The sequence below is a fragment of the Penicillium chrysogenum genome (genome assembly GCF_028827035.1).
Source record: "Penicillium chrysogenum strain IBT 35668 chromosome Unknown utg000004l_segment0_segment0, whole genome shotgun sequence".
Classification (NCBI taxonomy): domain Eukaryota; kingdom Fungi; phylum Ascomycota; class Eurotiomycetes; order Eurotiales; family Aspergillaceae; genus Penicillium; species Penicillium chrysogenum.
This window is the reverse complement of record NW_026622752.1, coordinates 763,091-776,376: the sequence shown is the minus strand read 5'-3', so window position 1 is coordinate 776,376 and position 13,286 is coordinate 763,091. Positions and strand designations below refer to the sequence as shown.

At 49.2% G+C, this 13,286-nt stretch overlaps 4 protein-coding genes across 4 annotated transcripts; all 4 read right to left on the bottom strand.

The window, feature by feature from the left end:
* Positions 1-219: 219 nt before the first annotated feature.
* On the bottom strand, positions 220-645 carry N7489_006214 (glutaredoxin; the record flags this gene model as incomplete). The annotated part of the gene is made up of 2 exons (XM_056711964.1): positions 220-374; positions 495-645. 2 exons carry the CDS (start codon positions 643-645, stop codon positions 220-222), a joined length of 306 nt encoding a protein of 101 aa, XP_056565679.1.
* A 1,613-nt stretch (positions 646-2,258) lies between these two features.
* On the bottom strand, positions 2,259-3,925 carry N7489_006213 (uncharacterized protein; the record flags this gene model as incomplete). The annotated part of the gene is made up of 2 exons (XM_056711963.1): positions 2,259-3,722; positions 3,830-3,925. The coding sequence occupies 2 exons, from the start codon at positions 3,923-3,925 to the stop codon at positions 2,259-2,261; spliced, it is 1,560 nt and encodes a 519-aa protein (XP_056565678.1).
* Positions 3,926-5,067: 1,142 nt separating this feature from the next.
* N7489_006212 (BAG family molecular chaperone regulator) lies at positions 5,068-6,252 on the bottom strand (the record flags this gene model as incomplete). Its single annotated transcript, XM_056711962.1, has 1 exon — positions 5,068-6,252. The coding sequence occupies one exon, from the start codon at positions 6,250-6,252 to the stop codon at positions 5,068-5,070; it is 1,185 nt and encodes a 394-aa protein (XP_056565677.1).
* A 4,330-nt stretch (positions 6,253-10,582) lies between these two features.
* On the bottom strand, positions 10,583-12,683 carry N7489_006211 (LMBR1 domain-containing protein; the record flags this gene model as incomplete). The annotated part of the gene is made up of 2 exons (XM_056711961.1): positions 10,583-12,317; positions 12,376-12,683. 2 exons carry the CDS (start codon positions 12,681-12,683, stop codon positions 10,583-10,585), a joined length of 2,043 nt encoding a protein of 680 aa, XP_056565676.1.
* Between the last annotated feature and the right edge of the window lie 603 nt (positions 12,684-13,286).

Sequence of the window (13,286 nt, the reverse complement as noted above, 5' to 3'; positions counted from 1 at the left end):
CTCATACGTATCTAACGCTGGAAGATTGGCAAGGCTCTCTTGGTCCAATCTCAAGCCATGGAATTATTTTCCTACATTAATATATTCTACGAGACGGAAGGAGGAAGTATAATGGACGTCTAAATGATAGATAGAAGGTAAAGGCTGTACAATAAAAAGCTACCTCCTCGGTTTATATTCAGGACTCGGGCTTGGAAGATTCTTGTGTGACATCACCGCTTAGATGGCACCAGCCTCCTTGAGCAGGTCCTTCAGGTCCTTCTTGCCCTGGAGGTCGGAGTTGCCGCCGATGTGCTTCTTGTTGATGAAGATATTGGGCACGGTACGCTGGCTTGAGATTTCGGCAAGAGCGCTCTGAATGGCGGCTCCTTCCTCTGCAATAGACCCATATTAGCGATTGATTTAAAAGTGAGATTACCATATATCAAAAAAGTAACCAAAACATGCACTCTTCTTGAGAAGAATACAAACAACGCGAAGAGCAAAAAACTCACCCTCCAAATCAAGCTCGAGAGTAGTGTACTTGGCATTCAAGCTGTCAAGCAGCTTCTTGGAAGAGTCACAGTAAGGGCAGTATGACTTGGAGAAAACGACGACAGCGTTGTCGTTAATGAGGGACTGAGCGCGGGTCTTTGCGGCGGACATGGCGGCGGGATTTGGGCCGGCGAAGGAGCCGAAAAGACGGGTGAAGATGGACGAAATGGTGGGCGGTTTGTTGTCGAAAGGGGAAGAGGCAGAGTCTCTTTTTATAGGATATTCAGGGCGGGGTACGGGACGATGAGAGAGGATTGGTGGGCGATTCCGTCAGATTTCGGGGATTGAACGCGGCGATGATGTCAGGTGATATTTGTCAGCTGGGGAGCTTGGGCCCCGCCCACTGGGCAGAGACTCTTGATGGTTACATACATACAGTCATGTTTCATTAGTATTTGCACCCAGGTACCTTCGCAAGGTCTGAGACACACTTATTTCCTGCCGGCAGAACTTTGGAAATATTCAAAACCAAACGTCTTAGCTCATATATAGCTCGGAACGAGCTTTGGGCCGCGTGCCATAGTAGCAGAAACATAGGGATAGAATCAGAGAGGGAAAACCTGAGAGGAAAGGGTAGTAACCTCGATAATCAGCGTATGCTGCGCGCGCCCTGAGTGTGTGTAATAGGAATGGGTAGGCGGTATATAAAAGCGGTCAAGTACAGGAGGTACCCGGGTTCAAATATTAATGAAACGCCACTGTACATACATCCACGGATATATACAGTGACACCTCTTAAATTTCGGCACCCTGTCAGCTACCGCCTACTTAAAATAACGCACCGCCTACTTAAATAGTTATACCGCCCAATATCTAATATTTTTGATTGGTACCTAGGTAAATTACGATTGGCAGAATAAGGGGTGTTGAAACTAAGGTGTCACTGTAGATGGCTATGTAGTATTACAGTTGGTAGCTGCAAAGTACAGTTTGATATATCTTACAAGGCGCCTGGTTGGTGAGGTATCTACACGTTTACAAGTACAAGTAGCAATCCTGTGCAGGTACATATGTATTCATCCATTCGACCCGATATCTGATTAGCTCCGTAAGCAAGTATCTGGCATTCAAAATGCAAGCATATCCAGGTACCAGACTGCTTTCGCCAATAGGCAGATCAGACCAAAGAAAGAGGAGAAATAGCTAGCAAAAAGGCTTGGGAATATGGGAAAACAGGCTTCAAAGATGTTTCAGAGAGAAATCCAAAGATTGGAGAAAAGAAAGGAAATCATAGGGTTAAGAAAGTCACAGGAAGGTATAGGATAAGAAGGAAAGAGGCGCACACCACAATTTATGTGTGTTATGTGTCTTGCAAGGTTCGAGTCCCTCATCCCCATCCTATCCATCGCGATCTGGAGCGAGCTTTTTAGAATCCCCTCCTACCACTTCGGTAGGAAGAACGATGGTCACAGGAGAAGAGAAGAGAAATATCAAGGAATGGATGCATGGGAGAGAAGAAAAGAAGAACAGTCATGCTCTGGTGTTGAAGAAGGAAGCCGGATTAAAAAACAGTCTGAAGCAAATTGAACTCGGGGCGAAGAAATGCCCTAGATCGCGGGATATAAAGTCACAGAACAGAACCGACAAAACACCATCCCACCGGAGACGCTGGAAATAATAATAAAAAGTAACAGAGAAGGGAATCTAGCAGACGTGCAAATATCAAAGGTATGTGGGGGGGAATGGACGGGAGGTTGGACAGACGGTTCGAGAGTGGGAGTCCATCACATCACAACGCAGCATCCGCAACTCTTCTCTTTCTTCGGTGCCTGCTGCGCAGTGACAACTGGAGGACTCCAGTTAGGGTTGGGGTTGGGGGTCAGTCCCATTGGGGGTGTGTCCTGCACCTTCGGCATGGTGCTGTAGCCGGTACTTGTATTCGGGCGGGGTGGTTCTGGGCTCTTTGGCGGTTGGGGCGGCAACTCTTCGAGCTGTAGAGACTCAACCGGTTGCTGTTCTGGCTCGGCCTTGGTGGCTGCAGGTGGCGCGTCGGGTGGGTGCACTGCGAGGGGCTCGAAGTTGCGGTCGTATGTGTTCGGTGTCCGGCCTTCCTTCTCCCACTGTTCCTGCATAATCCTTTTGGCGACGGTCGGGATCATCTGCTGGTCTGGTGGAAGGCGAGGATCGGGCTTGTACATGGTTGCCAACCACGGCGGGTCTCCTTCGGGCCGGTTAACGGCTGTTGGGGGACGAGGTTCGCCTCCCCGGGTGGTAGGACGCTGTATGTTGTTACCGGAGACAGCACGAGATCGTGGAGTGCTCGCCTTCCTGTTCGTGGGTGGAGCAGAGGTCTTTCGATTGGTAGAGCCGGTGGTGGGCTTGACTGTCTTCTTGCCCAAAGTGTTTGGTGTACTGCTGAATCCGCGGCTGCCCGGTCGGCTTTCTGGTGAAGGAGTCGAACCGTCTTGCTCAATGTTGATAGGCTCGCTGGCTCTGCGGCTCCGCGAAGACCGGTCTTCTTCATCTGTTGCAGCACGGCTCCGGGAACTGCGAGAATCGCGACCCAGGGCGGCAGATATGGGAACTGGACTAGCTGTAGAGACGGGTATTCGGGAGGCGCTTTTTCCAAGGCTTGGGTGGCTGTAGATGCTGGCGGCTGCATCGTCCGCAGCAATTTCCTCTGGTCGGCGGAGATCCCAATGTTCCCGCTCATCGTCCTCTACATTGTCATTCACATGCTTGCCGGATTCTTCCTTCACTTTCGGCCAGGGTTCGGAGTATTCTGTAGCAGGCGAGGTCGCCGTACCAGTCCCGTTAGCAGGATGCGCATCGTGACTTCTCCCACGTCCAGAGCTCGATTTGCTTTCCCCTCTCATCCGTCGCTGGAAGAGAATGGCTGCCTGGTGGAGCTCCTCGCTCTCAATCTTCGCCAGCTTGTCTCGGTGGATCCATTTTTCCTGATTCGTCTTTCCGTCGAGGTACGATTCACCATCATTGGCCTCCTCGGTCTCTTTGCGACTAGCTGCCTCGTGGCCAAACGCATCTCGCATACTGCCTGCTTCACTCCCATGGCGGTTGAGGCTGGGTTCCCTCCGTCCCCGGTTTGAGGCTAAATACGGCGATTCATGTGTGCGGGCGGTGCGCGAAACAGACGAGCTGCGTGAGCCGTTCGAGGTACGTTGTCGAGAAAACTTTGGGCGGACAGAATTCGAGTCGTGCGAGTTGCGTTGTTTCGATGAGTGGTTTTCCTGCGGGGAAAAGGAGATCAGCGCTTTTTTTTCTTTCCTTCTTTTTTTTTTCCTTTCACTCGTTCTTGAGCTACAATGTCAGAGGCCGGAACACAGAATAATCTTACCTCGTTCGCAAGTGGCACCGCAAAATCCCATTGCGAGCCATCCACGGGCGATGCTAAGGCATCTGCAGAATATGCCGCTGTAGCGACACCCGCCATTCCGGAGGTTACTGTTCACAAATGAAAAAGGCCAGTCCAGCTGTAACCCGGTTCAATAGTCGAAATCGCCGTAGAAATGGGTTGACTTGTTCGGATCAAGCCATTCCAGGTAGAATTGAGGTGGAGCGTAAGGGGGTTACACCGAAAGCAGTAAATTGTCAACACAACGGGTTGACCACAACTGCAGGGGGTTTCGCCCAGTCTGGCAAGTTTGGTCCAACAAGTCAGAGCTGCTAATGTGGGGGGGGAATTCCCGTGGAAGGCTTCGAGGTCTCGCGGGGTCCGGGTTTTGAGACAGAGTGCGATTACCGATTACCGAAAGTGAAACGAAAGAGAAATGGAGAAATAGAGAAATAGAGAAGAGGAGCTAAAGAAGGTAGAGAAAAGGTAGAGAAGAGAATGTCGAAGGGAAAGAATAAGAGAGAGAGTCTAAGGAGAGGAAAAAGATTAGCCAGACTAGGAATAGTAGGAAATAGCCTAAAGCCAAGTCCGAACACACGGATTACGGGAGTCCATGCATGCATATGTATCTATACTATACAGAAGTACTAGTATGTATTTGTTGATGCGTGTCAGGCATCATATGTCTATTCATATTAATCAATAATCGCTCCTAACTGTTCAATAGGCTATATATTTAAAGGAAAAATTCAGAGGATTCTTGTAAGTCTAGTCCTGGGGCCGTGCATTGCCCCTGAACCATGTTGATCGCCTCGAGATGCCGCTAATTTGATCTAGACAGTAACGGCGAAAATACGGAGTATTCCTTTGGACTTGCCCCCACTTGGTGTATACCCTACATGAAACAGGAGAAAGAGAGAGGGGGAAAAAATATATATATACATGATGTGTGTTTACATGGCAAATCATTCCGACAGGTTTATTCCGTATGTTGGTAGTCTCCGGGGAAATCGCAAAGTTGATATATCACAAATACGCCAATGCCCTCCATGCAATAAACAGCCCGAGGGCGTGGACAGGTCCCAGCAAAATGGAAACTCCACCCGTAGAACAGCCCTTCGGTATGAGATTGATACATGTGTACGTATGTCTGTAAACCAATTTCAAATTCCCCTTGATGTCCCCAGTATACACAGCGACAAGGGGAGTCGGGGGGCCATAGTGAGCTATATTACAGATAACTATGCAACGCTATGCAACACTCTATCCAGCTCGGTAAGAACCGCCTGCGAATCCCTGATGAGGGCCCGGCGTGCACTGCGGACCGTTTCGTCACCATTTGGCTCGATTCCATCCGCCACCAACTGAACTGATTGGAGGACTGTCTCGGACAGTTTCCTATGTTCATCGCCCCGCTTCTTTGGGTCACTAGGCGGGTTCGCAGTGTATTCTTCGCATTGCGGCTTCATCACCTGCTCGAACCATCCGGTCAGAGCAGCGACCTTTTCAAGCGGCGTATTTAGTAACTTCAGATTGGGCGGCTGGGCGGAGGCGGCCGAGTGGCCTGATGATGTCGGCCGTGGCGGCCGAGACGGGCCGGGGGCTTCTGAGCTGACCGGCGACTTCTTGCCATTGCGCTTCTTCCTTCTCGAGCTCTTGCTCTTTCCACTGGGGGGCGTGGGAGGGGACGATGCGTCTCCTGCGCTAGTGGGGCGGGGCAGCGGCGGCGGTGTTGGTGCCGATGTTGTTACAGGAATGTTATGTCCGTCATCGGAGCCATCGCTCGGAGAGCCTGCTCCTGCTTCGGATACCACGCATAGCACCTCCGAGTGCTGCTTGAGCCCCTCGGCTTTGCATGTCTGCGCGTTGTTCTTGAGCAGCTTTCCCTTGTACAGCAGTCTCACGCAGTCCGGGTGGCCAGCTCCTGTGCTCTCAGCAGCAGCCTGTCGTAGGTCTCCGATGGTCAGGACATTGTCGTCGATCGAGTACGCCCGAAACCGTAATGGGTAGATGGTGCCACGGTGGCGCAGCGCAATGATATCTGGCTCGGCGTCATCTGCTGCCGGATCCGCGATGTCTGAAGGTGTGATATAGCTGAAGTCCCCATCGCTGACCTGCGGGTTGGATGCGGGAGCGTAACTCGGCGAGCGACGGAGCATTTTTAAGGGGTTGCGCCAACTCATCACGACGGTGAACAGGCAGACAACAACAGCTACAAAGAGCGCGATAGGTTGATCGGCTGGGGCAAATGGCAGCTTTTTTGCGAGAGGGCCGAGGGGCGTGTTGGACAGGTAGGTGAGAATAGGGTCAAGTTGATGGCGGAGAGAATGTAGGTGAACAGGGAGGATGTCGACGACCTGGTCTATGTATACTGCGCACTTCTCGCCCAAGGTGGACTGAGCGAGCTTTGGGGGCAGTAGAGTCATGGATCTCTGTGGAGGGGAAGAGAGCGCAGGTGGATGGTGAAGTCATGCCCCCAAGTCGTCCGGAATAGGCAGATAAGGCGGAGAGTACTTTTTTTGCCATCACATTGAGCAATTGGCGTACTCCCAACGAGGGTGTGTCTGCCTCGTGAGATCGGCTGATTTCAGGTCAAATTCTTTTGGTGTCGGGATTTGGCGACATTTCGAATGGTTGGGATAAGTCGATGGATGCCTAGTGTATGTAGTATCTGGAGGCTGCCTGGACGTGTGGCGATACTTTGGGCCTAAGGCAGATTTGTTACATCTCGCACTACTATCCTATCCATGGTGACATATTTCTGGTTCAGGGCTAAACTGCCTTTTTCTGATATCTCATCGAGGTACATGTGGCTCCTCATTCGTTGTGGCTCCTTCCTGACGTTGAGTAACCCAATTTAACCTCGATCGGCATACGGGGTGCTATATGGATGGATGTCCAAAAACGCGGGGTCCCCATCTCTTACAGTATGTATTAAGATATCGGCTACATAAGATATTACCATGGTGGCCATGGGTTACTGTATAATATAAAGGAACATGAGAATCCGGAGATTAACCTTAACAATCCATACTATTAACTAAAGTCTTACCGCACTGTACTTGGCCATATAGCATAAATCCAAAATACTCCTATCGCAGGCCCCAGTGGCTTAGTGGTTGCCTTCGTGGTCTAGTTTGGTCATGACGTCGGTCTCATATCCTTTAATATGACATTCTTGGTAACAAGATTGACATCCGAAGGTCTCCAGTTCGATCCTGGACGAGGGCATATTTTTTCCTTTTTCTCGGGTATTTTTTTTACCCGACAGCATATCCACCAGCAGCTGGACGTGTTGTTTTCTTTTTCTCTTTCTTTTTTTTTTTCACCCTTGCATGGAGATTAAACTGCTAATGCTGTTTGCTTGTTCGCATACCCCGCTGTTTGTTATCAGCCGTGCCCACGGCCCCCGGGGTACTCAAGTCATGATTTTGTTATACTCAACTACACCTATGTATGTTATGTAGGTTGACACACCGATATCGTCTTATATTAGTCTAGCTCTGCCTTATACACTACCCATTTTTCCTAGACACTGTGTCCACAGATAGACAGGTATACAGATCTGGAGTACTAATTAATTCCCGACAGATACACAAGCACTTTAATTAGCTTCCACGGTGAACATTGCACAGGGGAATAGTAATTGTCTATTTGTGCTTCTACGCGTTGTTAGTTACTTACCGAGGGCTTAGACACTTCCAATTCGCATCGCAGTGTGTCTAGATATTCGTGTGATAGAATGGGAGAGGAGCAAGTAATATATCCTGACGAACCAGGTTGTATACCTAGGTAGGTAAAAGCGCCACCGACTATAGTCATTGAAAAACACGCACGTCGGTTTCCTTATGACTACCATATCTCCGGCCTCCTGGAAAGCTCGCCCCGGCTCTCTCGGGGCGTTGATGGACACTATGCAGCAAATGTCGTTCTTTCTAGGGCTGGATGTACCTACCTAGTATATACACGGGTGGATGGATCCGGGTGTCGGTCTTACTCATTCAAGACTGTAGCGGGTGGCCGTGCCATGTGTAATAACGGCCATGCAAATCCCCTACAAGGTACCAATACATGTGAGGTTGTTCGATGCCGGTTGGCATTCATAGTAAGCAATTGACTTCTTAACTATATCGTTCTGTTTTTTGGATGAAAGTAGTGTTATTGAGTCATTTATCTTTATTTTATCTAGATAACTTTGCTTGTTGGCAGGCTGTTACTTGGCTTGGGTGATTGGGCGATTTTCGAATGAGGTAGGTATGGAGTTTATTTGCTATCTCCCTTTTGCCATTCCCCTGTTGTTATGTTCTTCACTCGCTGTGTATTCTGTGTGCCATGAACGGGTAACTGGGCACTTGGATATGAGTATGTCTAGTATATTAGGATCCCTTTCGGTCGTTGTTGGGTGAGTTTAGCCGCAGCATCCCGGCGGCCATATAGATATATATTACCACTATCTGGGTAGATGGAGGACGACACGCCACCAACAGTGATAGCTATCTACGTCGCCACCCCTCGTTAAATTATTCCTAGCTAGCTAGCCTCCTAAAATCGCATCATCAAGTTTACTATAGACATCGAAACTCTTCCGCACCGCTATATGTAAGGCGCGTGGGCAAGAACAGCAGTGTGATGGTGGACGACCAGCAGGACGTAAAGAATTGCCCGGTGCACCTATTTTAACGGGTAGTTAGTGTGAGCGGGGAAAATTATGTGCAGTATGACGCCCGATGGTTCTGCATGCAGTAAATAAATGAGTCAATGTAGCGGAAAGAAACAATTGGACTGTCAATGTTGATTTGATCACTTCGATCTCTATATGTATATAATGACCCACCCGGTTAATATTCACCAGCGTGGGGTCACCTGTACTCGGAGGCTATGTCGGCTTATACATATAGCTTGCACCCAGCATTTTGTAATGATGGCAAGTATCTATACTCCTCCCGTGTTAATCCTGCTTTCTGGGTGGGGTGCAACTCCCTGTGATAGGTCAAGGTGGACATTTCTGTGTATCATTTTATTTGGTGGTCGACGGGACATCGGATGGGATATGAAATAAACAGGTCAGCAGTTATGTGTATATTGTGGTCGCGAGTCATCGGTCCTTTGTGTGAGTATCAAAAACCCGGTGCGGCAGGTCTGTTTTTATCTAGGTCTGTGTGTCAAACTAAGCATCGAACTTTTATCACGGGATGGTTTTAGCTTGTGGGCTTTGACTGAAGGCCTTGTGGTTGGACATGCAACTACGGATGAGGAATACAGGAGCGACAGGAATGTGATCCAACCCCAATATGGTCCAAGGGCTTTCTGTGCTCTCTGGGAGTCCAAACACCATGCCTCGCTGTATCCTGGCCCTCTTGGTCAAAACATGCCCCGTTGTGTCGGACCGGTCATGCCATTGGGGCCAGACATAGCTGTAGATAAGACATGTTTCCAAGCAATATTCTTAGGAATTCGGTTCCTGTTCCACTACAGCAAACTCTACGTGGTTGCTATAAGGAGGTATATATTTCCCCCCAAACCACACAATATATACTTGAGAACATTTCGATGGATGCTATGGTGCACCACGTTAATAATCCAGAATTCTTTCTAAGTGTTGATTATGACAGACCTCATTGACGAGCATATTTGAGTTAACTAACCCCGCCGGCAAATATAGCATAAAAAACCCGTAAAATTGAAAAGAAATCCCGACCATATATTTACAGCCTAGGTCCGCACACAGAGGGCTCTGGTCCATGTAGTCATAAATTGCGAGAACTCCCATCACAGGCCCCAGTGGCTTAGTGGTTGCCTTCGTGGTCTAGTTTGGTCATGACGTCGGTCTCATATCCTTTAATATGACATTCTTGGTAACAAGATTGACATCCGAAGGTCTCCAGTTCGATCCTGGACGAGGGCATTCTTTTTGCCTCTCATAGGTAGAAGAGTGGGTCATGCTCGGCCAATTGACGGGCTGGGTACATTTTTTACGGTCTCCAATTGCTTGTACCTTTCCTATGAGCAAATCATACAAAAGGTACATAGGACTGGGCAGAATGTTGAAGCCGTGCCCGGATACTTTTTTATTTAGAAAAGAAGGCCAAGTAGAAGTTTATATATACATGAGTACATACGAGAAAGCATGGAAACAGCCTCTAACAAATCCTAACATGGCAAAATAAGCAACAACTAACTAGTTAACTACATAACTATGTAACCATTATTATTCACGGACGCTTGACCAAAGATAACAAGGATTAAGATACTATGGCTGCTGAATGTACATTTACTCCTTCAGTCTACATGATAGCTTTCGTATGTTGTTATGTGTGAATCAAGTGCACTTGGAAAGACGTGAGATGCTTCAGCCTTCTTCTTCCAAAGAACCCTAAACCCAGTTCGATATCATATATGATATAACGAGACTGCTATGTCATCACGAGCCCCAGTGGCTTAGTGGTTGCCTTCGTGGTCTAGTTTGGTCATGACGTCGGTCTCATATCCTTAATATGACACTCTTGGTAACAAGATTGACATCCGAAGGTCTCCAGTTCGATCCTGGACGAGGGCATTATTTTTTTGATTCTTACCTACCCAGGTAGAAAACCAGGGTGATGACTAAACCTTTTTTCTGGGAGCTTTTTTATGTTCTATAAGAATGTTCATTTGAATGTATCTAGCAATCGAGACCAACGAATTAAGCTATGTACAAGCAAAACGGTATATTACACTGTCCAGCAGTTAAAGAGAAACAAACACCGCAATGCGAGTTTAGCCCAGGCGCAGACGACCAGGCACAGCCCGGCCTCCAAACAGCGCCGAACCTTCTTCTGTGGTATTGTTATCACCCGACATCCAGCGCGGAAGCCGGAATGGCTCACCCTGGAACCACCGAGGAGTGTTCGTAGTATCAAACGTGTTCTTGACACGATGCGCAAAGGACTGGAAGAAGTTTTCATCATCATCTTCCTCCCCGCCTACAATAGTAGGCGCAACAACTGACCTCTGGGCAGGCTGAGAGCCCTCTGCAACCGGGACCCGCAGTCTGGATGACCCTGGGGAACCTTCATCGTCACGATCCGAAGCCCATGTTGAGCGACTACCACGGGAGGACACTGCCAGAGAACCGAAGCCATTTAATTCCCGTTCAATGAGGTCGCGGCCCTCACGCCAGCCACCCATGCCATACCCGGCAGGGTTGTTTTCGACGTCGTGGATATCATCGTCCTCCGCGAGGCCGCACCCAAAGATGTTTTTGATACGCCCGTATAGGTTGAACAATGTTGCGCAGATAGGCAGGAGGATGAAGATCGGGAAGATGAAGTCAAATCCTTTCCCGAGAGGCGTTAGGTTGATGAGTTTGCCAAGGAATTCGTAGAAAGTGGTGCTCCGCCGGAAATCTTTAGGTAAAAAGGTCAAGAAGTTGTACGCAATTGGTACCGTCAGCCGAGCCACGAGACCAGCGTACCAGCACGCACTCTCGCCATATGTATTACGACGGACAAGCGCGCGATTTCCCCATACCTTAACATCACTGACACCAACCAGAGCCGCCGAACACATGTACAGCAGCCAGGCAGAGGCTGTGAGCTGCCCACCGAAGCCAACTGGACTGTCTTTCCAGTTCGGGACCACGGTCAAACTAACGGCGGAGAGATGGGGCGCCAGAGACTTGATCATTTCTGACCAAACAATGCAGACTGACGCCACTGCGAAGAACGCGCCAAATGCCAGCCTGACCGACGGAATGACGTTGGAATATAGCTGATATCGCATGTAGGGGTTGAGGAATTTCACACGAGGGATGCAGGATGATCGACGTGCGGCGGGTGCAAATTCGAGCTTCTTTGAAGCTGTAGAATTGATGATGGCCTGGAGATCGGCTGACAACTGGACCAGACGATCCCACTCATCCACAAATCGGGCTTTCATATGCCGAGCACGCTGAAGTCGCCGCGTGAGGTCGGCCAGATAGCGTTCCGTGATGACAGAAGGTATCGTGGCGGATGTATCCGGCGACTCGAGAATCGGGACCCGCACGTCGGATTGGCCATGCCCTTCTCGAAGCTCTTCAATCCATTCCTGAAAGTCACGAGCAGTTCCTGTCTTACGGCGCTGTAGCTGAGAAACCTGGGAATTGAGATTCGCTAACTCATTGACTGAGTCCATCAGGCGATCATGCACCCTTGGCGCATGTGCCTGGAGTCTACGTAGCCGACCGCTCACATTGGAGTTTCGGAGCAGATTGCGCGGGATGGAAACAAGACCATGGCCCATGAGATAAATGGCAAGGACGAGACCCCACACATATGCCAATGCCATGATGAGACCTTTGATTGATCTGAATTCGAACCCGTTTGAGATCGACACGTAGACCAACCCCACCAGAGCACATCCCAGGACAATTAACTGATATTTCGCGTTCGATCGAAGGGAGTACATAAGCCGGCCCTTTGGCTCACGGTAGCCTGAGTCGACGTATTCACCGAGTAATGGGAGGATAACCCTGCAAGAGAGAGAAGGATGAGTGACAGCCCTCAAGTGGAAGAACGCGGGACACTTACCAGGTGAGAACGAAGATTAGCCAGTATGCAATGCGCCAGCATACCAGAACCATTCGCTCCGGTAGCCAGATTGCCTTGGGGCCAGATCCATCTCGCGAGCTTGACGCCAAATCAATGGGGACGAGGAGTACAACGCTGGCGGGCAGAGCCAGAGCCAGGAATATAGGGACACTTAAATACGCAGGGGTGGCGCGGAGGGTAAGAAATCGTCGTAGTAGAAGTAACACAAGTGCGGAGATGAGGAACAGGGCAAATGCGAAAAAGACGTTCGAGCCCACCGAGATGGGCGACACAGATACGGGGAACATGTTGAAGAAACAGCGCAAGCCAAGGAGGAAAAAAAAAAGGCGAGTTTCAGTCGTTGCTCATGGCGGGACCCAGGGCGCAAATGAAAGAGGCCGGATGTTGAAAGTTGAAAGGTAGAAGTGTATATATAGAACAGGCCATGGGTTGACGTTTCCAGGAAAGTGGCTGACTTAAGCTCTGACTAACTGCGTCAACTGGCCCCGGGGAGTATATGTTGTACTGGGGACTTTGCTTTGGTCGTGTGCTCAGGTGTATAGTGGAGTACCTGGTACCCGGCCGCAGCCTCCTGGCAGTGTTTCTGGCATTCTGACCAATTGGTTCCTCCGGATCAGGTCAGGGCCAGAACGCCTTGTCGATCTTGATGAGAACTGATTCCCTTCCAAGGTTATTGCTTTTTTTTCCTTTTTTTCCCCCCTCTCGCACTTTTGGGAAAATATATGCGAGTTTTTGTGAGAGGGAAAAAAAAAGGCGATTTCTTCCAATTCTCGTACATATGGATATTACTATATACAAAATACGTACGTTCTCATATACCCCGGTAGATGAATATCGGGCATTATTTAAGATCCACACCATGATGACGACGTGTTTCGAGCTTTCAGGTA